The sequence below is a fragment of the Ictalurus punctatus genome, chromosome 8 (assembly GCF_001660625.3).
Source record: "Ictalurus punctatus breed USDA103 chromosome 8, Coco_2.0, whole genome shotgun sequence".
Lineage (NCBI taxonomy): Eukaryota > Metazoa > Chordata > Actinopteri > Siluriformes > Ictaluridae > Ictalurus > Ictalurus punctatus.
The window spans coordinates 18,099,886-18,126,295 of NC_030423.2; the positions used below are offsets into that span (position 1 = coordinate 18,099,886).

The 26,410-nt window shown below is 37.0% G+C and overlaps 3 protein-coding genes across 6 annotated transcripts; 2 read left to right on the top strand and 1 right to left on the bottom strand.

Moving 5' to 3' along the window:
* Positions 1-104: 104 nt before the first annotated feature.
* tdg.2 (thymine DNA glycosylase, tandem duplicate 2) lies at positions 105-8,213 on the bottom strand. 4 transcript variants are annotated; one of them, XM_017475192.3, is made up of 11 exons: positions 8,001-8,213; positions 7,582-7,654; positions 6,206-6,381; positions 5,018-5,211; positions 4,838-4,907; positions 4,605-4,740; positions 3,540-3,622; positions 3,352-3,446; positions 3,086-3,257; positions 2,827-2,937; positions 105-1,221 (listed from the first exon to the last, which is right to left on the bottom strand). In XM_017475192.3, the coding sequence occupies exons 2-11, from the start codon at positions 7,635-7,637 to the stop codon at positions 1,091-1,093; spliced, it is 1,224 nt and encodes a 407-aa protein (XP_017330681.1). In that variant the 5' UTR covers positions 7,638-7,654; positions 8,001-8,213; the 3' UTR covers positions 105-1,090. The 4 variants fall into 4 exon arrangements, with proteins under 4 accessions (XP_017330681.1, XP_017330680.1, XP_017330682.1 ...); XM_017475191.3 differs by having other exon boundaries at positions 7,582-7,720; positions 8,001-8,211; XM_017475193.3 differs by lacking the exon at positions 7,582-7,654 and having other exon boundaries at positions 8,001-8,203.
* Positions 8,214-8,588: 375 nt separating this feature from the next.
* On the top strand, positions 8,589-10,498 carry LOC108269361 (chromosome 8 C12orf73 homolog). Its single transcript, XM_017475194.3, has 3 exons — positions 8,589-8,881; positions 9,932-10,065; positions 10,150-10,498. The coding sequence occupies exons 2-3, from the start codon at positions 9,958-9,960 to the stop codon at positions 10,234-10,236; spliced, it is 195 nt and encodes a 64-aa protein (XP_017330683.1). The 5' UTR covers positions 8,589-8,881; positions 9,932-9,957; the 3' UTR covers positions 10,237-10,498.
* A 1,581-nt stretch (positions 10,499-12,079) lies between these two features.
* On the top strand, positions 12,080-25,061 carry nt5dc3 (5'-nucleotidase domain containing 3). The gene is made up of 14 exons (XM_017475030.3): positions 12,080-12,480; positions 15,034-15,218; positions 15,529-15,603; positions 15,674-15,729; positions 15,832-15,922; positions 17,582-17,719; positions 19,213-19,273; positions 19,432-19,534; positions 19,689-19,790; positions 19,949-20,030; positions 20,208-20,294; positions 21,203-21,343; positions 22,620-22,684; positions 23,649-25,061. The coding sequence occupies exons 1-14, from the start codon at positions 12,234-12,236 to the stop codon at positions 23,842-23,844; spliced, it is 1,629 nt and encodes a 542-aa protein (XP_017330519.1). The 5' UTR covers positions 12,080-12,233; the 3' UTR covers positions 23,845-25,061.
* The last annotated feature ends 1,349 nt before the right edge of the window (positions 25,062-26,410 follow it).

The window sequence follows — 26,410 nt, forward strand, 5'->3', positions numbered from 1 at the left end:
TGTATCTATTTCCTAATTTACATATTTATTATTAATGTATTTACTGGTCATATAAATACTGCATGGCATAAAACACCTATAAATACCGGATGAAAAAAGGCTGGTTTAGAGTTCAACAATTTTCTTTTTAATTGTCATTTTCAACAGTCCAGCTGTGACTGGGTGGTGAATATTTTTTATTTTTTATTAAAAACACACTTCTCAGTATGCTTTTTAAAAAAAACATAATGGTACAAAATTACACCAAAGTAATTACACCATAAATATATTTAAAAAAAAATGTATGTACAGTGATAGCTTGATGAACATCTGTACATTCAAAACACTTTGCAACAAAGTTCCAAAGCATTTACATAAAATTCTCACGTAAATTCGTAACATTAAGGAGCATTAAATACAATCAGTATTTAAGAACAGAATAAAATACAGAACAGTGGAACCTGGGTTCTCAAATATCAGTCCTAGAGGACCACAGCACTGCATGTGTGTGTTTTCCTGGTGTTGTTGCATGAAGTGGTCCATCTAAAGTTTGAATCCTGTTTTACACGGTTTGTGCAAACATTCCATGATACCACAGTGCAAGAGTATAAAATACCCTTCAGTTGAGGTCAGCAATCATAAATAAGCACCAACAAGTATGATTTAGTGTGAAATATCGTGCAAGTAGACCAACCCATGCATCATGCATGACCTCAGCATAGTAAACATAGAAAAACTGGTAAAATGCTTTGCTAAAAAGTTCTGTGAATGGTTGTGGGGAAAAAAGGAATAGAAACTGAACTAAATCACAGTTTCGAGAACTCTATCCTCACAGTAGGAAAAAATATGCTGCTTACTTTACAAAATGCTGCTATATTCAAGTAAAAACCATCACTTCTGCATACACGTTCATAATACACACATAAAGCAAGATTAAAAAACAAACAAACAAACAAACAAAAAAAACACTGGCTTTGGAGTACATGATCTACACCTAAAGTTCTACAAAACACAATAAATAGAAAGACATGACTGGAAAGTCAGGTAGCTACTGTAAAACTGCTTTAAATCAATCTTCTTTTCAGTTCAGAAGAGCATTTGCTTTAATATATCAGAAATATTGTGACGTCTCATTGTTGCTGGAGTACCTAATGTCTGGGATTTGGTCTGCAAATGGCTGCATCGTCCACTGGTTAGATCCGACCTGTCCCAAAGCTAATGAAGGTTCTGAATGTGCAGCACCTGTAACACAAAAAGTTCAATAAATCTATTATAATGATGATGATCATATTCGTATAGTTGATTATTATTATTATTATTATTATTAGTAGTAGTAGTAGTAGTAGTAGTAGTAGTATATAGACATAACACTGGTTGGGTGTTAATTTATGGCTGTTTCATTGTTAGGTTAACGGTTAGAGGAGGACTGGCACTGTAACATGCATGTACGCATTACACCCATATAAGTGAATCACCTTATGATTTGTTCCACTCTTGCTGCATATACGTTGGAAAAGTAATTTTTTGCCAGGTAAGTGAAAGAAAAACACAGAATTGTTCTTCTGATAGTATTATTATTATTATTATTATTAATTTTATTTTTTTTATTATTATTATGTTAAAAAAAAAAAACAGAACTGTGCTGTGTATAACCTAACTGTTAGTGTAGTTTTCAGAGTTTGTGCATGCTAATTCTGTTTGAAATATTGTGATATTGTGAGAAAACATGAAACCTGCAGTCCAACTATAACACAACTTATAATTGCACTCCAACTTGCTTCAGAGTGTCTCAGACGTTTAGGAGTCACAAAAAGTGGTAGCACCGAGATAGAAAAGGTGCCAACACTAATTTACAGCCTTGTGAGGATGGACTGCAATTGATGCTGAGCTCAACCTTGAGAAACTGAACTCAAACTAGAAACTTACCCCATTCCTTTATTATTGTAATGGATTTTTTTTTAGGATTTAATTAATTATTGCAGTTTATTTGATTAGCATTCATTTACGTTCGCTCAAACCAGACTTCACACTCGACCAAACATAACACAAGAAACCAAACAACTTCAGTTTTGTTTTGTTTTTTGTTTTTTTTTTGGGGGGGACACGACGGAGAGAGCTCAAAAGTGAAAATGCCTTTATAGTTATTCACGTAGAACAGCATCAACTCTTAATACTGGTTTGAGTTCAGCACTTTCAACACCATTGAGAAAAACACATTAAACCTTAAAGCTATAACATGAAGGTGTGCTGTGGTATCTGGCACTAAGATGTTAGCAGCAGATCCTTTAAGTCGTGTAAGTTGTGAGGTCGGGCCCCCATGGATCATTTGTCCAGCACATCCCACAGATGCTCAATCAGATTGAAATCTGGAGAATTTGGAGGCCAAGTCAACACCTTGAAATCATAGTACAATCGGACCAGACAGGCTTCATTCCTCACACGCATCAATGAGCCTTGAGGATCCATGATGCTGTCAACCTGTTCCCCGGTTGTCCTTCCTTTGACCAATTTTGGTAGGTAGTAACCACTGCATATTGGGAACATCCCACAAGACCTGCCGTTTTGGAGATGCTCTGACCCTGTTGTCTAGCCATCACAATTCGGTCCTTGTAAAAGTCGCTCAGATCCTTACACTTGCCCATTTTTCCTGCTTCCAACACATCAACTTCAAGAACTGACTATTCACTTGCTGCCTACTATATCCAACCCCTTGACAGGTGCCATTGTAATGAGATAATCAGTGTTATTCACGTTAATGTTATGGCTTATCAGTGTGTGTTATGTGATATTTGGTTGTCCTGCTCGCAGCATGAATGCAGGCTATGAACAGAAATGAGTGATTATCACCTTGTTCATTAGCAGGATAGAAGCTGCACGTCTGTAGTGTTGCACTGGTAGAGCTTTCCTCATAGCCAGGGTCATGCTGCTCTTCTTTGATGGACATTCTTTTGGCATCCTCTGTAAATGAGAACATGAGAAATAGAAAATATGTTGATTCGCTACCCACACAGCCTGTCTCTAAATAATCCACATAAGAATATTTATATTTTCTAAGGATGACTACTTCAAATCAATTCCCAAATTATACTAAGTGGTCCTAATTTACCTTTGGCCAAGACTAAGTCGAATGTGTACTCTGTCTCCTGAATCTCCCTGTTCTGCACCACACCCTTCAGCTGGTCCCTGAGTTCCTTTAGCTTAATATAGAAATGAACTTTGTCCTGAGCTCGAGGGAACTGAGCACAGCGTGGACTAGACGATGGCATCAGGTAACAAACCTGTGAAGAAAATCTCATATTAATACTCGCTTTGAGACATTTATTGATAGTAAAAATACTAACAGTGCAAAGAATTAATCGCTGAAGATAGTACCGTTTCCGTCTCTGGAACTTTGTAGGGCTGCAGTCCAAATTCCAGGTTCTTAGCTTTCACTCCGAAAATCTCTTTACAGAATGTTTCATAAATACCTGAAATGAAATAATGAGGCTTTTCACATGTTCACCTGTCTGTAAACAGACAGAAATGTTTAAGGAAATCATTTACAATACACTGGACATTACATTTCCCATTGAAGGCTGCAATTCGAGGCCTGTATTTCTGTAGCTTTTCCAGAAGTTGTTTGCCTCCTTCTCGAATTTCTTTGCTGGAAACAAACAAAAAAAACAAAAACATGAAGGGTTTTAATTTTAATTGACATTAAACCATGCATGCTGTCTTTCACCACCTGTAATGTAGTCATATAGGTTGTTATTCTTAAAAAGCAGAAAACTAATATATAAATTAATATTATGTAAGGAATACAACACAACAGGGTGAGAGGGTGGTGTGATGTGGTAAAGTTACTCTTAGCACCATGAAGCTCAATATTCTCCTATAAAAGCATGTCCTGATGACTTTCATTCCACTTGTACTACAGCAAAATTCCAGTGATTACTCTTTTTCTCTCTCTCATGAACTTGAAGCGCTGACACTGGAGACTCCTTCCATGAATGTTAAACAATGAGTTCCATGAGATTTCCTTACAGAAAACAGTTATAATGTTCTTCTTGTTTTTTCTTTTTAATATTTATTTTGAAATCTGTTTATCATTAGATTAAGATTATGCAGAGTGCCCACCATACAAGACCTGTGATTAAGTTTTTACTTTAGAAATTATAATTCATTAGAAAATGAGCATTAATATACAGCAACGTTGTAAAGGAGAGTGGGCCAAAACAATGTGAGAGACTGATAAACTCCTACAGAAAACATTTACATCAAGATATTGTTGCTAAAAGTGGTTCTACATGTAACTGACATACAGGTTTCTGAATGTTGGTTTACTTTTTGAAACAATGACTATTTATTGAAATCTGTTGTGTTTTTTTGGGTTGTCACCTGAGCTTATTTGTTTGTTTATACAAGTTAGTGAGGACCACACAATTGTTATTTAGACCCTGATAAATAAAAACACAGAATTAAAGGAGGATGTTCTTTCTTTTTCCCCATGACTCTAAATCTGTGAATTTCCTTAAAGCTGGAACTGTCAGGGATGCTGTTACAGAAAATGAATCAACACCTTATGACCAATCAGAATTGGGAATTCAACAGCTGGGACTTGAGAACTTGATCAAAAAGTTCCTTACTTTGAGAGGTCTTTGCTCCCAGGCGTAGTCCTCTCTACCATATTAGTAAAACCAATGCCGTATTGTTCCGGAAGAGTCTGATCATGCATGTAGTTCAGTTGCTCATCTGTGAGCCCTGATAAGAACAGGCACTTCCCTACAACACAGCACACACTCTAATTAGAAATTTTAATTAGTTTATGTAGTACACAATAAAAATACAACAAAAAGTGTACAACATAAAAAATACATACAGAAATGATTTCCTGGATTTGGGTAATGTCTTCCTTTATAGGCTGACAACAATCCAGGGTTGATACCAATCTGCAAAGTACATACACATGACAAAATATAATAATCCACAGCACTACAGAATAAACAATACCAAAAATACAATCATCTGTGAAGCATTATAGAATTCATTATACACTCACTATCAGAATGTCCAGATTGTAGGTGATGACATCGGGCAGTTTTTTGGCCATGACTTCTTCCACAGACATGCCGTTAAATCTGTCCAGAGTTCTTTTGGCTTTTTTCACAGTGACTTCAGCATCAGTTTGGTCATTTTTTCCCTGCTTTGGTGGCCTTCCACGCTTCTTCCCTTTCTCAGGTGTTGATGGAAGAGCTACAACATATAGATGTGCAAGAATTATGTTAATACTCTAAGAAAAGGGACTGCTTAAGGTTCATTGTCTCAAACATTTTTCAATGGCAATGCTGGTTCTGAAGCTAACCTCAGATCTGTAAACCAAATAATTGGCTACTTCACAAAGCCAGTATTGGCTCTGACACCAGCACCCACTAGCGGACCCCCATAGGGCGGCCCATGATTATAGGGTGCTTCTGTGCTATATAAAATGCAATAAAGTGCTGAAAAAATGTAAATGTGATGAAATGCCCTAATGGCTACCCTTTAAATTGAAACAAAGTGTTTAAATGCTGTCTATGGTGCTGCTTCATGTCTAGGGTGCCCTTCCAGTGGAAAATATGAGATACAGTGCCCTATATATATATACTCTGTATTCCTCTATGTGCAAGGAAAACAAGATGCAATGCCCTACATGCTCTTCTATATTCAGAAAAATGAGATGCAGTGCCCTATATTCTTCCCTGCATTCAAGAAAACAAGTTGAAGTGCCCTACAGGCTCTTCTACATATAGACAAATGAAATGTGGTGCCCTATATACTCCACTACATTCAAGAAAACAAGATGCAGTGCCCTATAGACTTCCCCAAATTCAAGAAAACAGGATGAAGTGCCATAAAGTCTCCCCTATATTCAAGAAAACAAAATGAAGTGCCATATAGTCTCCCCTCAAGAAAGCAAGATGCACTACCCTATAGGCTCTCCTACATACAGAAAAATTAGATGTACTGCCCTACATGCCCCACTACACGCATAAAACAAGAAAACATGTTAGAAAATGTGCCCTCTACGATGATTCTGGAGTAGAAAAACAAGTTAATGCCCTCCAGGTGCCCCTGTTATTTTCCCCCTACTGCATGTAAGACATGCTGTTTTTATTTCTTGGCCCTGCCACTCAGACAGCCTGTATCCACCCCTTCCAGCACCTGCACACAGTCAGTGTGTATGAGAGGGCTATGAGAGGGTCAGTACCTGGAGGCTGGACAGGCAGCTGATGAAGCGGACTGATCTGAGCTGGATCTTCATGGACTGATAATTCATTCATTACAGTATACTCTTTGACATCCTGCTGGTAATAAGGAACATTAACCATCTGGCTGTACTGAGGAACTGGCTCTGGTTGAAACTGCTGTTGTGTTGTATGATACCTGGAAAGAGCAAAAAATAGGAGATGAATGCAAAGATAGGAATTATTAATCAACACATCAATCATGCCTGATTAGCCTCGGCTGTAAGAAGACCCTTGAAAAATTTACTCACAGCTCATACAGCCACACAAATACTGTGAAGTGGGCAAGATCTTGCTTGTGTACATTGGCATAAGAGAAATGTCCAACTGTTCCATCTTAAAAGTCTGAACTGTGTTTATTTCAGCAGTTATTCAAGAAAGCATTATTAAAAACATGATACAAATTCTTTTTTTTTTTTTAACAAAAACATGTAATCTATCTAAATGTTCACAATTTGAGTTTATACCACAGTGCTGTGGAATTCTCTATTCTGATGTGTCAGATGATGTTGATTCATTTTCTATAACATCAGCTCTGACAATACTGCCAGTTGCAATGCAATGATTTAGATTTTATTTTGTTACTGTTTCTATCGTAACAACTTCACACAGAGATCTGTATATCTCTGACATGCTACATAAACAGAATCTAAGAATGTGTGTAATGACTGATGTATTGAAATTTTCTGCGTGGAGATGGTGATTGATCATTATGGAAGGAGTTTCCAGTGTCAGCGCTTTCGGAACAGCTGGAAAGTTTTCCCGGCAAAAGCTTCATAACATGAAAAGCTGTGGTATTTTTGTTTCATTAACTTAAAAAAAGAGGAAAAGGAGAACAACCGTTTACAGCTGCAACAACATAAAATGCAAGTTTAAAAGGACAAAAAAAACACAGTGTCATTCATTTATAGAGAAAAATTCTAGGCTTTGGCAAATTGCTGTGGTGTAAGAAGAATAAAAGACGTTGGGAAAGTGCTTTTATTGGAGAATAATCAACTTTGGGTGGTAAAAGTAATTCACACAGTCTAAAACTGGCTTAAAGGACTAAAGCGCTGCTGCATCAGGTAGGTATAGATGAAGTAAGGGTTAAATCCCTGGAACCACTATCAGTAGTTAGATAAAGACAGTCTGTAACACAGGAAACTGTTAACCAAGATGAAAACAGAACAACGTATCAATAAAAGCTGTTTAAACTAAAAGGTGCTTTAATAAGTCGGGGTTTTTTTGTTGTTGTTGTTTTTTTCCCTCTTTACGGCATGGTTGAGGAATGAATACCGAGTTTCGTTATTGTGTTATCTGTAGTGAAACAGCATTTTATTCTCATGTTGTTTTTACTCACCAGTGCTGATATGAATCCATGCGCTGCCTCTGAGACTCAAACTGCTTTTCTTCCATCTTAACTGCTGGATTTACTTTAATAGATTCATATTCATGTACATGTTACAGGCAAGTCTCCAGCTTTTCTGTGGCATTTTGAACTGGCATTTCATAATAGATATGAATAATAGAATGTTAGCTTATATTCCGGGGAAATAGCTTATTTATACAACACAAATGTCTCTATAAATCTGGGGCATAATTCTGCTCAGAAACAGAGCGCCCGAACCATCTAGTGGTATTTCTACTCCTAATAATCTATTATTTGTAGGGCACCGGAAGTAAGCACGACGCTAACGCAACGGCCACACAATAAAAGCGACAAGCTTCACGTTCATTACAACCAGACTCGAAACATACAAGAAATCGAGACACACTCACCTGTCAGATTAATTAATTAATCCCTTTTTGTTGAAAAGAAATATATATGTTTTAAATGTTGAAAGAAAATGTTCTAGCTACACTACATCGGTATTACTGCAACAACAACAAAAAACAAACCCGGCGTGAATACATTTAAAAATAAAAGTCCTTGAAGTACTGATTCATGACAAATGCGAACTAGCTAATTTTATTGAGCATTTATTTTGTATATATTTAGGGTGTTATGCAAACTGTATGAATATTAAAGAAATAAGGATATCTACAAAACATTTGAAAACGCTTTAATATGTATAATATTGTATCAAACTTCACAGTAGCGTAATAAAGTACAGAGTAGGTGGCCTGGAAGTAGACATATCCCTTATTTGGTTTGTTATATATTTTATTTACGTCTTTGAACAACCCGAAATCGTGAATGATTGTATCATGCTGTCAAAAAGAAACATCTTGCATCAGTCTGCGTCTTAATTCGAAATAAAATTAAAAGTATTAAATCTTAACCATCCCTTGGTTTCGCCTTGCAATGGACTCGACCAATTTGTACGAACGAATTCATTGGCTTAAAGAGAGGACGGTGTGCGATTTGGGACAATATAGATTCACATACAGTTGTTTGTTTCAGGTTTTTGAACATCTTGCTGTATTGGTTCTAGCTATTTCAAAATGTCGGACAGAATCACAGAGGATTAAGGATTAGCACAACACTGTTTACATGTTTAAGGGATACAGGGTGAATATGATGTAGTGTTGATGTGTTGCGTCTTCACTCCACACCGGTAGGTGGCAGTAAAACAGTGTTGCTCTACAGCCTCAACTCAAAGAAGAAGACATGTCGCAGATGTTCTCTTGCTGTACCTAATATTAATCGGTTATCAGAGGTTTGTGTGTGATCTTTTGAATCTTGCTTTATAAAGATAACATTGATGGTATAATTAAACATGTTGACGTTAAATCTTGGTCACTAATATTTATAACTAACCTTCGTTGTTTAAGGTGAATGTCACCTTAAATACTCTACAGCTGCGTGCTGTTTATTATTTCTCCATCTGCAGACTAATACTGATTACACTGAGCTATTTATATGAATCTATTGCATGATGTAGGTAAAGTCTGTGTGTATAGAAGCAGTAAGATTTGTATTCCTCCTGCAGAACAGCACCGGTACCGATTAGTGATGTGTCGGTAATGATTCACGAGCGAGTCGGCTCTTTTAATCGGTGTGAGCCGACTCGCCTATATGAACTGGCTTATTTATTATTTATTTTTGGTAAACGTAGGCAACGTTGTTATTCTTGTTGTGTAAATTAATCAAAATGCTTAATTGGAAACATGAATACAAAAGTGCTTATTGTATTTGTCTTTGTACATTTGTAGTGTCTTGGTGATCAAGGTACAAACAATTATTTTAAGTAAAATTTACATAAGAGTGTTATTCTGTTAATTAGAAGGTAGAGGAAGAACGTTCAACATTCATTCATCAATTACAGCCAGAGTTAAACAAAGAACATGGATTGGTCAAAATATCGTGAACGTTTATTACAAAAAAAAAAAATTGCATTGAGCCGTTTGTGAGCTGAAAGAGTCGACTCTTATTGGTGAACTGAGCCAAATGATCTGACTCACTAAAATTCCCAACACTACTAGATACATATTTCATATAGTCTAAAAACCATCATTAAAATGGCACTGTGTAGAAAATTGACTGTTATTGTGAGGAAGTTGGAATCAGGTTCCTTACTTTGCAAGTATCAAATACTAGGTGATCGATTTAAATGTATTGTGTTTGTTTATTTTTGTATAAGATGAAGTGGATCATTGTATTTCTACTGTACATATGGACATTGATTTTGAAAATAAGAAGGTACAGATTTACTGTAAAATGCATAAATAATATTTCAGGCAATAATTATTTGCTTTTTATTGTCTAGTTGCAGTCATTTCTGCTGGTGTAAAGATGCCCGCGGGTGTGTCTTGGCCGAGATACATGAAAATGTTTGCAGCCAGCGTGTTGTCGATGTTTGCTGGTGCAGAGGTCGTCCATCAGTATTACCGCCCTGATTTGGTACATTTTAAGAATATTACTGTAAAAAAAATTAATATAAAGGACCATATTTTTATCGATCTAAGAGCAGTTCTTCTTTTATAGAGCATTCCAGAGGTTCCTCCAAAACCTGGAGAACTGCAGACAGAACTTCTCGGATTGAAGACTCAGACAGCCTCTGAGAAACACTGATGTCAGTTTTCATATATAAATGTGTGTGTATATATGTGTAAACCATATATAAAGATGTAAACCTGTTCATGTGATGACCTTGAAATACTTTGTGAAATTCCATAATGTAAGAATAGTTATTTCTATTTTTTCAACTAATTCTAAAAAGGACAAAAAGATAAAAGCCACTTTGTTTGTTATAAAAAACACTATATTGGAATTCCTATTCTCACATTTGCTAAAGATAATATTTTTGATTAATAAAATGTGAACAATATTTTAATCTACTGTTTTCACAGCAGCCTTGTTATATAATATACTCAGCAAAAAAGAAACATCCTCTCACATTCAACTGTTTTTTATTTCCAGCAATTTTTTTTGAACATGTGTAAATATTTATATTAGCATAAAAACAAGGTTCAAAGACATTTGACAAACAGAAGTGGAATAATGGGTCCCTGAACAACAGGGGGGGGGGTCAATTTCAAAAGTAACAGTCAGTATCTGGTGGCCTCCAGCTGCTTTAAGTACTACAGTGCATCTCATCCTCATGGACTGAACCAGATTTGTCAGTTCTTGCTGTGAGATGTTACTCCACTCTTCCACCAAGGCATTTGCAAATTCTCCATCGTGTCGGGGACGACGACACTTGGTTACATGTAATTTTCCACTGCAAGGACGATCAGTTGTCCTTCCTGTCTCCCTATAGCACTGTCTTAGGCGTCTTGCATTACAGACATTGCAGTTTATTGCTCTGGCCACATCTGCATTTCTCATGCCTACCTGCAGCTGGCCTATGGCATGTTCATGCAGCTGAGCAGACACACTAGGCATCTTTCTTCTGGTGTTGTTCAGAGTCAGTAGAAAGATCTCTTTAGTGTCCTAAGTTATTGTAATTGTAACCTTAATTGCCTACCGCCTGTAAACTGTTAGTGTCTTAAGGACTGTTCCATAGGTACATGTGCAATAATTATTTGTGGTTCATGAAAAACATTGTTTAAACTCTTTCCGACAAAGATCTGTAAAGCTTATTTGGATTTGACAAAATTATCTTTAAAATACTGTCTCCTGAAAAATGGATGCTTCTTTTTTTGCTGAGTGTATTTATTTATTTATTTATTTATTTATTTACACACACACACACACACACACACAGTGCTGTGCAAAAGTCTTAGGCACCCTATTTTTCTTATAGTACAAACTTTGTTATAGATTTTTTGTAAAAAAAAATTTGTCTTCTACATTATCGGGTCAGTACAAAAACATTTTAGATTCCCAAACATTAATTTTCCAGCACAAAATTAAATGTTACAGAAAAATGTCAGTAAAGAAAGCAGCATATTACGTAAGAGACCACTTTTCAGACAATAAACATATTTAAGGCCGCTGCGTTTTGCTGCAAAAAATAAGCATGTTCTACAGTCAAAGTCTCCAGAAGAACTGTGGCTGGTTCTGCAAGATGCTCAATAAAACTAATTTCTTTATAAAGCTGCACTAATTGTACCTGAGACCACTATTTTTTTTTTTAAATTTATTTTTAAAGCGAAGGGTCGTCACACCAAATATTGATTTTGTTTAATTTATTACTGTTAACTGCTCTTTATAGTACTTGTTTTAATGTAGAAACTTTTATTGTTATTGTTATTGCTCGCAGCATTTCTTTGCATGTGCCTAAATATTTTTACAGTACTGTATGGAGAATAAGGACAATGTTTTAAGGAGGACATTTATGGAAGAAAACTACAGCGTCAGTGCTTTGTAACAGTTAGCCTACATGTAAATCTGTTCTGACATTAATATACTGACTGTAAATGACTTTTATCCTGAAATTAAGTTTTCAACGCGAACCCGGAACTTCCGTGTGTGGGTGAAAGTTTCCAGCAGGAAGGACTTGTGTTCTAAAAATAAATAAATAAATAAACCTGGCACCTCTGGAGCCAGGTCTGTTTCACACTCGTGTATCTCGTTGTAACGGGTCTCTGGTGGAACAGGACTTTGCTGCGGGATAAAGTAGAAACATGCCGGCCTTGTCTTTACCTCTCTGTCGCTTGGTCAGGAACCGGGGCAGTGTTAGAAAGCTGTTTAAACACTGTAAAATTTTATATGCGGCATGTGGAGCTCCGAGTCTCAGCTCCAGCGGGGTGATCTGTCACCCAGTCCCGGGACACACACTGTCAGCAGCCGGCATGTGCACCAGCGACCCGGGTGGAGACACGACCGAATGGTTGTGGTCTGTTTACAATGAAACCAAAAGGCAAACGGAAGGTTAGACTACATGTTTTTTGTAATAAACCCAAAAAATAAACAGACTTACTGTATTGGAATAAAGTTCGTTGGACGTTGGACGTTGGACGGTCGATATTCGCAGATATGCGGAAATTAAGTTGACCGTCTCTAAAGTTACATACGACATTGTTTCTAACTTCAATAGCATTTGAAGGAAATGACTTACAGTCATATAACCAACTGTAAAGTGTTCATGTAGCTGTCAGGTGTGAGGCACACCTTTTTATATTTTTGATATTTATCAAAATAAGCTATTAAATCATATGTAAATTAGACATGTATTTCACTACAGAATGGCTCATACACAAAATATACCATTATTTAAAGCTCAATAGCATTTGAAGGGAATGAAGTACAGTCATGAAGCCAACTGTAAAGTGTTCATCTAGGTGTCAGGTATGACGCACAATTTTTATGTACATACACACACACACACACACACACACACACACACACATATATATATATGGGGGCTGTGGTGGATTGACAGTTAAGGCTCTGGGTTACTGATCGGAAGGTCGGGGGTCCAAGCCCCAGCACTACCAAGCTACCACAGCTGGGCCCTTGAGCAAGACCCTTAACTCTCTCTGCTCCAGGGGTGCTGTATCATGGCTGACCCTGCAGTCTGACCCCAACCTCCTAACATGCTGGGGTATGCGAAGAAAATAATTTCACTGTGCATATGTATATGTAACCAATAAAGACTCATTATCATTATATATATATATATATATATATATATATATATATATATATATATATATATATATATGTATATGTATATATATGTATATATATGTGTGTGTGTGTGTGTGTGTGTATTATATAAATATATATAATATTGTGTGGCTGTACATCATTCCCTTCAAATGCTATTGAAGTTCGAAACGTGTATAACAATATGGTATGTAACTTTAGAATCAGTCCCTTAATTTCCGCATTTCCGTGAATATCGACCGTCCAACGTCAAACCAAATTTATTCCAGTACTTACTGTTAGTGCTGAACGATAGGATCATATGATACCTGATATATTTGTACGATACAACATGTATGACAATATTTAGGTTTGCTGTTCACTGTCATATTGGCTACTTCTGCTTTCTAATGAAAAATAATTTTAATGCTAGGGTTAATTTTATGTTACTGGTATGTTATTGTATAACAGCTCAAAAGCTAAATTAAAGTGAAGTTCTCTGATTAAAGGTGAGATCAGTGATATTAAATGGGCACAGTAGGCATCTCTGCTTGCCTGTCAGGCAATTCAGAAAACTCTGCCTCTTTCACCATTCAACACTTTCTTAGCTAAGCATATATTTTGGGGGCGTGGCTTTAGAAGGAACATTTAAAGAATTTGAATTGATACTTTATTTGAAGTCATACTTCAACATAGCTAGCTTCAGCAAACTTAAGTCAGAATCGCTGACTACATCTTTAAATGAACCCAAGTGACAAACCAGGTTTATGTTTGTTTATTGATGCTCATACCCTGGACCTGTTACTATTTTTCTTTTATTGAAACTAAGTCAGAATGGATTAAACAGTTTCCATTAAACCTCACCTGTTTTAGATTGGTCAATGGTAGTAGTGGGGGGGATTTGTTGACAATTATAATCCTAGGATATTGTGTTTGCATTTTCAACACCATTTGTAGACTGATGGCTTATCAAGCTTGTGTAAAAGTAGGCTGCATGGAAATGCGACTTTAAACAATTCTCTTGCGCTTTTGCTTTACCACCCTGCTGAAAAAAACAATAGAAACCATCACAGAATTTCTGTTGGTTTCCACTACAAATACCATTACAAACCATCAGCTAACCATTAAAACCAGTACTACCCTACTGTATAGTAGGTGAAAAGCAGAACACCAAAGGAGTAGTACGTCCGAATTCTCAGTATTCATAAAACAGTAGACGAAAAATACTACTTCTGCCAAGATTCTTCATTATGGAACCAGTGGATACTGTGCTATCCCATAGGGCAGTGTGTCTGAACTCCAGTCTTCAGGCTCCCTCCCAGAATGTTTTAGATTTCTCACTAATTAAAACACCTGGTTCAACTCATCAGCTTGTTAGTGTGTTAAATAGGGAGACATCTAAAACATTCTGGGAGGGGGGCTTGAGGACTGTATTTGAGAAACACTGCCATAAGGCAACAGGTCTGGCTGTCAGAATAAAACATGGTGGAAGGCAGCACATCAGCTCTTTTCATAGGTATTAAACGTTGTTCCTTGTGGTTAAACTGTATTTGTTTAACAACAACTGAGTAAATTGCTGACTTGTTGAAGGTTTAAACAAGAATAAACAGTCGCCATGGCGTTTAAGTTTTTGCGGTCATTATGACGTCAAAGGTCATATGACAATGCTAACATGGCGGATGTAATACGTCCAGATTGTATTCATCCTACACATGCTGATCAGTACGTACTGTATCAACGGCCTGGCAGTAGGTACTGAATCGAATGGCGTAGGAACGGTCACAGTACACGATTTCGGCTGCACAGTCTGTGTCATGCTGTCATTTTGTGCCTCAGCTTTAATCCCAGCGATCTCAAACAACTTTGGGAATCCGGACACCATTTTTGCCAACAACGAGATGAGCTTGCAGGATATCGAGATCTACGGCTTCGATTACGACTACACCTTGGCCTTTTACTCCAAACATCTCCACACTCTGATCTTCAATGTGGCTCGAGATATTCTTATCCAACAGCACAGGGTTAGTACAGTATAATATAAGCCTAATATATATAGAAACTAGAAACAGTTTAGTTGTAGACTTGTTTTAAAATATTAGTGTGAGAAAATCCACCAGAATAACTTTATGCCCAGAGTACTACCAAGCACTCTAATTCATCATCTTTAACTGTTCACTTAAATGTTACTGATGTGAATTCATATTGTGGTTATGGAATGGTTGATCACTGTAGTGCTCACTGTACTGCTCACTGTATTTTTAGGTCAGGATTTATGATGGATGATGTCCAGAGTAAAATTTGACCTTGTTTTCATTTCTCTGTGTGTTCCAGTACCCAGAAGAATTGAAGAACTATAACTACATCCCTAATTTTGTGGTTCGGGGGCTACATTATGATGTTCAGAAGGTGTGTAGCTGTTCATGGAGTGTGTAGCTTGTGTGCATCCGAGTATGATTACGATCTCTCCTGTTTTCAGGCTTTACTGATGAAGATAGATGCTTTTCATTACATCCAGCAAGGAACAGTTTACAGGTACATAATGTGCTAATGAAGGGTAACACCTGTAAGATTTGGAGTGGATTTATTTATTTATTTAGTAGTATTAATTGCATCTATATATGTGTTCTCGTGTAGGGGTCTTCAACCTGTACCAGACAAAGAAGTCATTGCTATGTATGAGGGCTGCCATGTACCTCTGGAAATTATGAGTGACTTTTATGGCAAGGTTGGTGATTTAATATAGAGCCTCTTTTTCACAGACAGTGTGCCAGTGCCTGATCCTGATCTGTTCTGTGAGTTTCTGCCACAAAAGCTCTGTTTTCTCAGATGCTTGTGGTCTGAAACCAAGACCTGATGATGTCTGGCACTTGGGAGCTACATCATTATATCTCTGTGACAATAACTCGGGCAGCTCAATTTATTTACAATATTGGCATTAAAATAAAATGTTTTCACAATTGTTGGAAAAACAACAATTTTTGTCACAACTATGAATTCATGTCTGAGAAAGAAATAACCATGTTACTGACAATTACAACAGATTAGTCAGTCAATCCTACCTCATAGCCTGGAGATGTTTAATCTCATTATTTCACAGCCTGACTACAGGAGTTCCTCAGGGGTTACTTCTTAGTGCACTCTTGTTCCCTCTGTACACTAAATTAGCTCAGTGTTCCAATCACATGACTTCTCTTACCACCGCTTAGCTGATGACGCACAATTTTATCCACCTTCAAAGTCTCACCAAAGTTATCATACTGCCTTCCACAACATCTCATCCCACCATCTAAAAACTGACCTCAACAAAACAGAACTAATCTATATACCAGTAAAGAAGTTCCCTATACTGAGCCTCTCAATCGCCATCAACATCCAGACAGTCCATCCAGCATACACAGCTAACCTTGGTGTGAGTCTAAATAACAAGCTCAGCTCCCTGTTGACAGAACATCAATAATCAAATCCTCTACATTTCTTCCTCTTATGTATATGTGAGAAATGTTAACACTGCATTTAAAGATTTAATTCTGACTGCGGTGCAGGAGCATGACAGACATTTTGACAGCTGGTATCTGTATACAAACTGAGCTGATTAGACTTATGTCTGTTTTGTCTATGGCATGTAGCTGTCCAGCAACTTAATCAAAGCATGACATACACTTAGTGAGGAAATCACAATCATTTAGACATCTTTAGATAGACCATAATAAAGTGTTTCTCTGAGTGAGCTGTTCTGGAAGATAGACAAGGCAAGGTTAAAAAGTGAAATAAAAATTTAACATCGTGTTAATGATGTCATTTTTTAAATGTGTCGAAGATTGTTAAAGGCAGGTTTTTGGCTGGTTTCCAGAATTCACGGTGAAATCCAGGGGGATTTTCCAGACCATCATACACATTTGAAAACTATAATGTAACACTAACTGTAATATGACCTGAGACTCTGCTACTATGCTGCAGCAAGGATCAGATTTATAACTTTCGTCCTTGTATTCCAGTCCTGAAAAGGCTCTGCAACACATTATCTATGTATGCTGATTCAGACCTACACATTCACATGCCAAATCAGTCCTTTAGCTCCAGGGTTGCTGATGTGATCTTTTCTAGGATCTAACTATGTTTGTAATCTGAGATGTTCATGCTTCACACTTGTGTGTTTTGTTTTTTTTTTTGTATCAGACAGTTGGTGTTAAATAAATAAATTAGATATCCTCACATGTTTGCTGTTGGGTTAGTTCTGCGGTTGGTCATTGCATTTCTTGGCCACAATTAGTTACTGTAACAATGTTCACAACTCTCAAAAGTGTTGTCACTGAATTCAGCTAGGTCTGTACTTTTCTTATTTCCTTCATGTTTGTTGCCTTACTTCATGCCCTGTTGTTTTCAGAGTTCCCACGGACACGCTATGAAACAGTTCATGGACATCTTTTCGCTGCCGGAGATGACCTTGCTGTTGTGTGTCAATGATTACTTCATGAAGCACAACATTGACTATGAGCCTGTGCATCTCTACAAAGATGTCAAGGTCAGACCAGAAGACACAAAAAGTTACTATTATATATTAGTTTAAGCTAAGTGAGTAACTAAAAAAGGTCTATCTTGTGCTAATAGTGACAATACAGTTAAAGATAATGTGTGGCCTTAAATCTTGCTGTTTGGGTTCAGAGCCATGAATATTTATCATTGAAAGCAGTTATATAAATTTAGACTGGCATTTCTGACCGCAATAACTGTGCGTACTCCATTGAGGGTGAGGAGTGATACTGTAGAGGTGAGTGATGACTGACCAGCTCAGTTATGGCAGGTTCTTCAGCTCTAGGAAGGAAAAAGGGTAACAGCCTCACTTGTTATCTCCTCACTTATCTACATGCTGATAATGATGTAATGAAAGATATTTTTACATACATCACAGTGCTGCTGAATGTCTGACTCTGGTTGGTGAGAAATTGTTGACAATTGTTGAAATTACTCTGACAGTAGTACCGGCTGTAACTCAAATGATGCGTTATAATTCTTTTCTATAATAACAAAATACAGAAATACCTGTATGGTTCTAGAAGTTACAAAGCTCTGTCACTCCTGTCAGTAAGTCTCTGGGTAATGGTTTGTCATATTAACCTTAAGAAAGAGAGAAAAGAGGGGCTAGTCAGGAAAAGATTAAAGATTGTGTTATAACGTGAGTGAAACAGGAAGTAACTTGTTTCACAGGTGGTCTATAAACCTAAATGTAACTATAATCAGTTAAATAGCATGATGTCAATCAATAACGAATGTAAAAAAAAAAAAGAGGCAGTCATTTGAAAATTGCTGTGGTATAAGAGGAATAAATCATTTAGAGGTCCTAACAGTAACACTGCTTCGCATCTGAATGTATTACACCACCCCATAGCTGGGTACTTTCCTATAACAGCACACCCCACACACCACAAGTGTTTTATTCCTTACTTATTATTTAGCTTGTTATAGGCTTAACATATTTCTAAAGAGCACAACAGGAATTCAGACAATAGAACAAAATGCAGATGCATTTCATTTCCCATGAGCCATCAATCTCTCAGTAAAATGTTACTGTGTTCCAGAAATGTTTGAGTCAGCCACTAAATTCAGTTGAAGTCTGGGAGAAAGACCTGAAGCTCTATCCATCATTTTCTCTACTCGTGGGTTTATAACACAAAGCAGAAGTAACGCAGAATTCCAGTGCATGCTCTCAACACATGTTCTCCCCTTTCTACAGATCACCAATTACTCTCCATGACATTTAGTTGATGTAGAGGTCAGCACTCTGTACTCGCATAACAGAATTTTGCGTAGGATCCTGGGAAGGCAGCACTGATGTTTTCTATTCATGCAGGATAAGTGTCTAAAAGTGCCAATTTTTCTGAAGTAAATGAAGGAGAGTGCTCACAGGAGGGTGACTGGCATGGCTGACGTGTCCACTTGGCTTCTTTTGAGGCTGAACACTGAGTCTTTGTTCTCAGCTTTGATATTTTGTGTCTGGTTTATGTCCCATGTTTCCAGGAGGCCATAAGAGACGTCCATGTGAAGGGAATCATGTATCGAGAAGTGGAAGCAGATATTGGTATATTTAAGATGTTTCAGGCTTTTTTTTGTTACAAACAATTCTTTGCAATAAATTAATCATACAAAAGAGAGTTCAGAATAGTTCTAATGAACTAAATATAATATAAATATAGTAATATATGCACACAGTCTTTTATCATTTTTCTTCTTTTGTAGAGAAGTATATCTGTTACGGTGAACAGACCCATGCTGTTTTAAAAAAGCTTTCAGCAAATGGAAAGAAATTGTTTCTAATCACCAACAGCCCCCTGGATTTTGTGTAAGAGCATGGCCTTCACACTTCAGTTAACATTATTTCTGCATATATGCCTAAACAAACAGCCGGAGTATTCGAACAGACTACAGATTTGCTTTCTACGTTAATCTGGTGATTGGTGAGGCCAGGCTTCTTGAAATGTTTTGTCTTTGTTTAGAGATCGGGGAATGAACTACATTATTGGAAAAGACTGGAGGGACCTGTTCGATGTCGTCATAGTGCAGGCCGACAAGCCAGGTTTTTTCAACGACCGTAGAAAGTGAGTTCCAGGAATTGCAATGAGTAATTTAACTGAAAATGCCAGTGATTAATTAAACATGTATGACTGACTTTCAGACACAATAACAAGCGCCCTCTGGATTTTTCTTTCCATGCACTTAAGCATGACAGTGAGTGTGACTGTGTGTGTCTTTACAGGCCATTCAGACGAGTTACTGATAAAGGAATGTTGCTATGGGACAGAATTCACCACCTAGAGAAGGGGCAGATTTATAAACAGGTGCTGTGTGCCCTTTGGGCTGAACCTAATAATGGCAGACAGCTCATGTATGTTCTCCCAGTGCCACTCCTGCCCTGTACATTCAGAAGTTTGAAATACAGCATTGGAGCATTGTCATGACTTATCTGTGTGTTTTTTAGATTTTGTGAGTTATTGTGTGCATTTCTTTGTTTCCAGGGAAACCTGTATGAGTTCTTGAGACTCACTGGCTGGAGGGGCTCGAAGGTTTTATATTTCGGAGATCACATCTACAGTGACCTTGCTGTAAGCAACTCATGCACACAAACAAACTATGCTAGTACACATACTAGGACTAGGCATAAAGGGTGGGAAAATATTTCTATCAAGTGTCTCTGAGTTTCCATGTTTATATTACTAAAATTTGCCTGCAACAGAAACAATATTGTTTTAATTTAATCTACTGCATTGGTAACACATGACCATGAATTTTGGTCTTTGAAGGAGTAGTGGAAGGACAGAGTGTACAAATTTAGAAATATGTTGAAGAATGCATGAAAGCAGAATACACTTTTCATATAAATGTTTATTGATGAACCAAAAATCACCCTAAGATTTTTGTCATACAGTTGATTTATCAGATCAGATTTATTCAACCCCCACTGCAAATCAGGTTTATTGTCAAAATTGACAGACTTTCAGCTGTTTGTAATGAACAAATCAAACAAAAGCAATTGAAATAGTTCAACACAATGAATGCTTCAAGTGGTTTCCCCAAATTCAACTGAAAATGCAACTTATAATGATTTCTCCAGTCTCAAAATTATTCAACCCCCTGAATAGAATCCCTCACAACAGCACAAATATGCAAAACAGGTGTTGTCTCAAGCACACCTGATGCCGCTAATCAATGATTGCAATTTCTTTTGTTTGATTTGTTCATTGCAAACAGCTAAAAGTCTGTAAATTTTGACAATAAACCTGATTTGCAGTTGGGGTTGACTAATTTTGATTGAGCTTGTCTTTCTTTTCTGACTACAGGAAAATGTTTTGAAATTCTTCCTCAGTGTAACATGCTACAAATAGTGGAAGATTATGTGTCACATATGCAGCATATGCAGATCTGCCTGGACAAACAGTACAGTACAGTGAGTTCCCAGGACTGAACTCTAATTTAGAAAATAACTGAATGAGTGATGTGCTTCTGTTTTTAGGACCTGACTCTGAAGCATGGCTGGAGGACAGGGGCCATCATCCCCGAGCTACGCAAGGAGATCAAAATCATGAACACGGAGGAATATGTACACACTATGACATGGCTACAGAGTCTGACCAATCTGTTGGAGCAGATGCAGGTGGGACCTCTTTGATGATCACTGCTCTAGGGGGTTCTTCGACAGTCAGTATTATTTAAAGGCTCTGTGGAATTTTGACCATTAGAATAAAAATAAACCCTGCTGGTGCCGCTATGATATACAGCTGACTTTTTTGGATACAGTATTTAACAAAAGTGAGTACACCCTTCACATTTTTGCAAATATTTGATTATATCTTTTCATGTGACAACACTGAAGAAATGACACTTTGCTACAATGTAAAGTAGTGAGTGTACAGCTTGTATAACAGTGTAAATTTGCTGTCCCCTCAAAATAACTCAACACACAGCCATTAATGTCTAAACTGCTGGCAACAAAAGTGAGTACACCCGTCCCTTTGGAGACTGGGCCACAGGGCAGTATTCCAGCATGATAACGACCCCAAACACACCTCCACGATGACATCTGCCTTGCTAAAGAAGCTGAGGGTGAAGGTGATGGACTAAACCCTATTGAGCATCTGTGGGGCATCCTCAAACGGAAGGTGGAGGAGCACAAGGTCTCTAACATCCACCAACTCCGTGATGTCGTCATGGAGGATTGGAAGAGGACTCCAGTGGCAACCTGTGAAGCTCTGGTGAACTCCATGCCCAAGAGGGTTAAGGCAGTGCTGGAAAATAATGGTGGCCACACAAAATATTGACACTTTGGGCCCAATTTGGATATTTTCACTTAGGGGTGTACTCACTTTTGTTGCCAGCAGTTTAGACATTAATGGCTGTGTGTTGAGTTATTTTGAGGGGACAGCAAATTTACACTGTTACACAAGCTGTACACTCACTACTTTACATTGTAGCAAGGTGTCATTTCTTCAGTGTTGTCACATGAAAAGTTATAATCAAATATTTACAAAAATGTGAGGGGTGTACTCACTTCTGTGAGATACTGTATATGAGGCAAATTCTGTATATTTTAGTAGCAAAGGTAACAGTAACGTAGCAAAACAAAATCAGAATAAATAAAGATTAAAGTTATGATAAAATAACGATAACATCACAAATATGTGCAGTCACAAGGTAGAACAATCTAAACCAGCCACAAAACTTGCATTCCTGAAATAAATCATAAACTGACCGGGTTTTGTAAACCAGAATAAGATTTTGGGTCATTGATTCAGGTGGAAGTGATCCTAGGGATTAACAGTAAGACTGCATTTTGTCCCTTTGTAATAAGAATCTATTTAAGAAAGTCCAAGCTTATATTCTGAGACATATACAGGAGCTCCCTGAAATTTTGCCTAATCTGTGTGTGGTAGGTGCATCGAGACGCTGCCTCACAATCAGTGATTCAGCAGTGGATCAAAGAGAGAGAGGACTTGAGGTAACACTATGGTCTTAATTATTTATTTTCACTAACATATTCTACATATTGTAGTATCATCATTTTAGAGTTTATTCTATTTCAGTCTGTACAGGAGTTCGCAGAGTGTTTTTTTGTGATTGTTGCAGCCAAAAATGGTTGATTTTGCTGCAGCTTTTTTCTATGGTAATTGTGAAAAATTTTATAAATTCGAATATTGTGGCATTTGCTTGATCCTGCGTTAATTTCTGCGATCACAAAATCCTGGAGGGACTGATATTTATGTACTACATATAATATACAGTATGTAGACCATATACAGTATAGCAGTGATGGAAATTCTGACTCTTTTCAGTGAATCAGATCATTTGAGTTCACCAGTAAGAGTCGACTCTTTCAGCTCCCAAATCACATATTGTCATTTTTGAAATTCTAAACCAGACCTAGTTTGCGATATTTTGACTAGTTATTGCTCTACTTTACTGAAATAGTTCCATGACATCTTCCTGTACTTTCCAATTAACAAAAAACATCATTTTACATTGTAGTTTATAAAAACAATTTAGATAATTGTAAAATCAGCAAGGCATGCACATACAGTAAACATCCCTGCATTAATGCTATTGTGCCTGCTGTGTCAGTGCTTCATTAAGAAGATTAATTTCCAGTTATCCTGATAATTGATCACCTCCCATAATACACTAAATACACACAGTACATCTTCAATAAGCAGGATTATGATAAATTATCCTGTAAGTGTGATAGCTTTGTCTGCATTAAAGAAACAGCTCATATATATGTGAGTGAGCTCACAATGTTCACCTCAAAGAACCGACTCATTTGTGAACGACACATCATTAGTAGATAGACATTGGGTTTTTTAAATCATTATTTATTTATTTTTTATAAATACTGCACTTGTAAGCTGTTTCTTTTTTGAATACATTTACTACATGTGAATAACTATGTGGTCTTGATGTGGCAGGTCACAGGCAAACAACATGTTCAACAGTCAGTTCGGAAGTTTGTTCCGCACGTATCACAACCCGACATATTTCTCCCGCCGCCTCTCACGTTTTGCGGACATCTACATGGCCTCCCTCAGCTGTCTGCTCAGCTACGACCTGCAGCACACGTTCTATCCACGTCGCACGCCACTTCAACATGAGGCCCCAATCTAGCCGGCACAGTGCAGCACAGGAGCCATTAATACTCCCTTCCAGAACCGTCTCAAAGGCTCAGACTAGAGGAGGAGTAATAATCTGATGGTATTATATAATATAAAACTTTATTTAATATACAGCAACAGCAGTGTAGCGATTTAGCAGATTGATTAGCCACATATCAATAATACTTATGGTAATGACTGGTACTGGTGAAGAAACGGTACTGGTACTGGTGAAGAAACGGACAACTACAAAAGTAGAGACATAGGTTTTACAATTGTATAAAGAAAAAAATTAAGGTTTGCATGTTTTCCTTAGTATATGTTTAAATATGAAATGAGCTAGGGCTCAGTTGTACTAGGCCCAACAATAACACATATGACATACAGTAGTGGGTCGCTGTCGCCCAGTTATAAAATGCTGTAGTTTTTTAAGATGCCAATTCCTTATTTTTATATTTGCAGGATACTTGATTCTATGTGTTTTAGTCTTAAGTGACTTAATCTCTTGACTGACAACAAATATTTTTAGATTCCCCCCCAACTGTGTTAGGAAAATCTCTGGATGTGGTGGAGATTTTTAAATTGCCAATAAATTTAGCAATGAGGGAGTATATTTACATCAGCTACATCCTCCTTTGCGTATTTGATATGCAAAAATAAGTTACAATTTATTATGATAAAATGCATACAAATGTTTCAGATTTACAGCCAAACTATGGAAAGTTGATGAGGCATTGTATGCATTTAAATAGCTTTTGTGATGTATGCTGATTTAGTAACAGCCTGATGTTATATATATGTTTTACTATCCTTATAAATTACTTTAACAGCTCACTCACAGTATCTAATGTCCAGTATCTGATATTGTATCAGCTTAAAGCAGCAGTTGCTCAGTCAAGTGACCAATATATTGTCCGGTGTAATGTAACGCTTTCAATATTAGGCAGTGTAAATAATTGTATTGCAATGTATTGAAAAACAGCTTTGCACTGAATTTTCATCCAGACATGACTTAAATCATTGGAGTTCATTTTTGTGTCGACTCGGAAAATAGAATTGGTTTTATTAGATGTATTTTTTTTTAATGAATGGAAATGGACTGAACTGAAAAATCACTGAACGATTACAGTGTTATGTAGCTCTTCTAACTTTGTTCATAGTTTACTGTATTTACTTTGTGATGACCTTTATTCAAAGTCACTTATTTATTTATTAAACAGTTTCATGGGATATTTGTGTATTTTTAACTTAAGCAAATCAGTATCAAAACTGTAGTTTATCTATAGTTTACAGTTAAATTCATGGTCATTTTTGTGATTTACACTGGAGTTCCTCTTTTTAGTAAGCTGCACTGAGGCTCAGTGTAAACATTTATACTGTATCTATTTGGATTTCAGGCAATCACAGAATGGGATTTCCCTTTTATTAAATTCAAACTTTCCGCTCTGTGTTTGCCGACAGGAAAAAAGAATAAGTAGGCTTATTAAGCATGGACTAAATAAGGAATAAATCATAACATAAACTACATAAATCACAGGGTGATTGGCACCCTTGGTAAATATGAGCAAAGAAGGCAGTGAAAAACTTCATTGTTTAACCTTTTGATATTTGTTTAAGAAATTCACAAAAATACTCTCCTCTCATGGATATCAAACAATTGCAAATACAACACAGGTTTATTAAAAATAATCTTTGTTAAATATATGTGTGCAACAATTATTGACACCCATACGAATTCAAATGAGTAGTATCTACTTGAAGTATATTTCCATTGATATTTTACATTTTTGTAGTACACCTGGGTGACTAGGAACAGGAAATTGTTCAACCATGACTTCCTGTTTCACAGGGGTATAAATATGAAGTAACACATTTGGTCAAATCCCCTAAGTCATTCATAACAGTGGGTAAGACCAAGGAATATAGCTGTGATGTGCAGCAAAAGGTTGTTGAGCTTCACAACATGGGAAGTGTCTATAAGAAAATAGCACAAGCTTTGAAAATGCCCATTTCCACCATCAGGGCAATAATTAAGAAGTTCTAGTCAACTGGAAATGTTATGAATCAACCTGGAAATGAACGTGTGTCTATATTTTCTCAACACACTGTGAAGAGGATGTTTCGAGTGGCCAGAAAATCTCCAAGGATCACAGCTGGAGAATTGCAGAAGTTAGTTGCGTCTTTGGGTCAGAAAGTCTCCAAAACTACAATCTGAAGTCACCTACATCACTACAAGTTGTTTGGAAAGGTTTCAAGAAAAGTGCCTCTACTCTCATCCAAAAACAAACTCAATTGTCTTCAGTTTGCCAGACACTACTGGAACTTCAAATGGGATCGGGTTCTATGGTCAGATGAAACTAAAATAGAGTTATTTGGTAATAAACACCAGAGGTGGTTTTGGGGCACACAGAGAGGTAGCCATATGGAAAAGTACCTCATGCCCACGGTTAAATATGGTGGTGACTCTTTAATGTTTTGGGGCTGTTTTTCTGCCAGAGTACTGGGACATTTTGTTAGGATACATGGCATCATGGACTCTATCAAATATCAACAGATATTAAATGAAAACCTGACTGCTT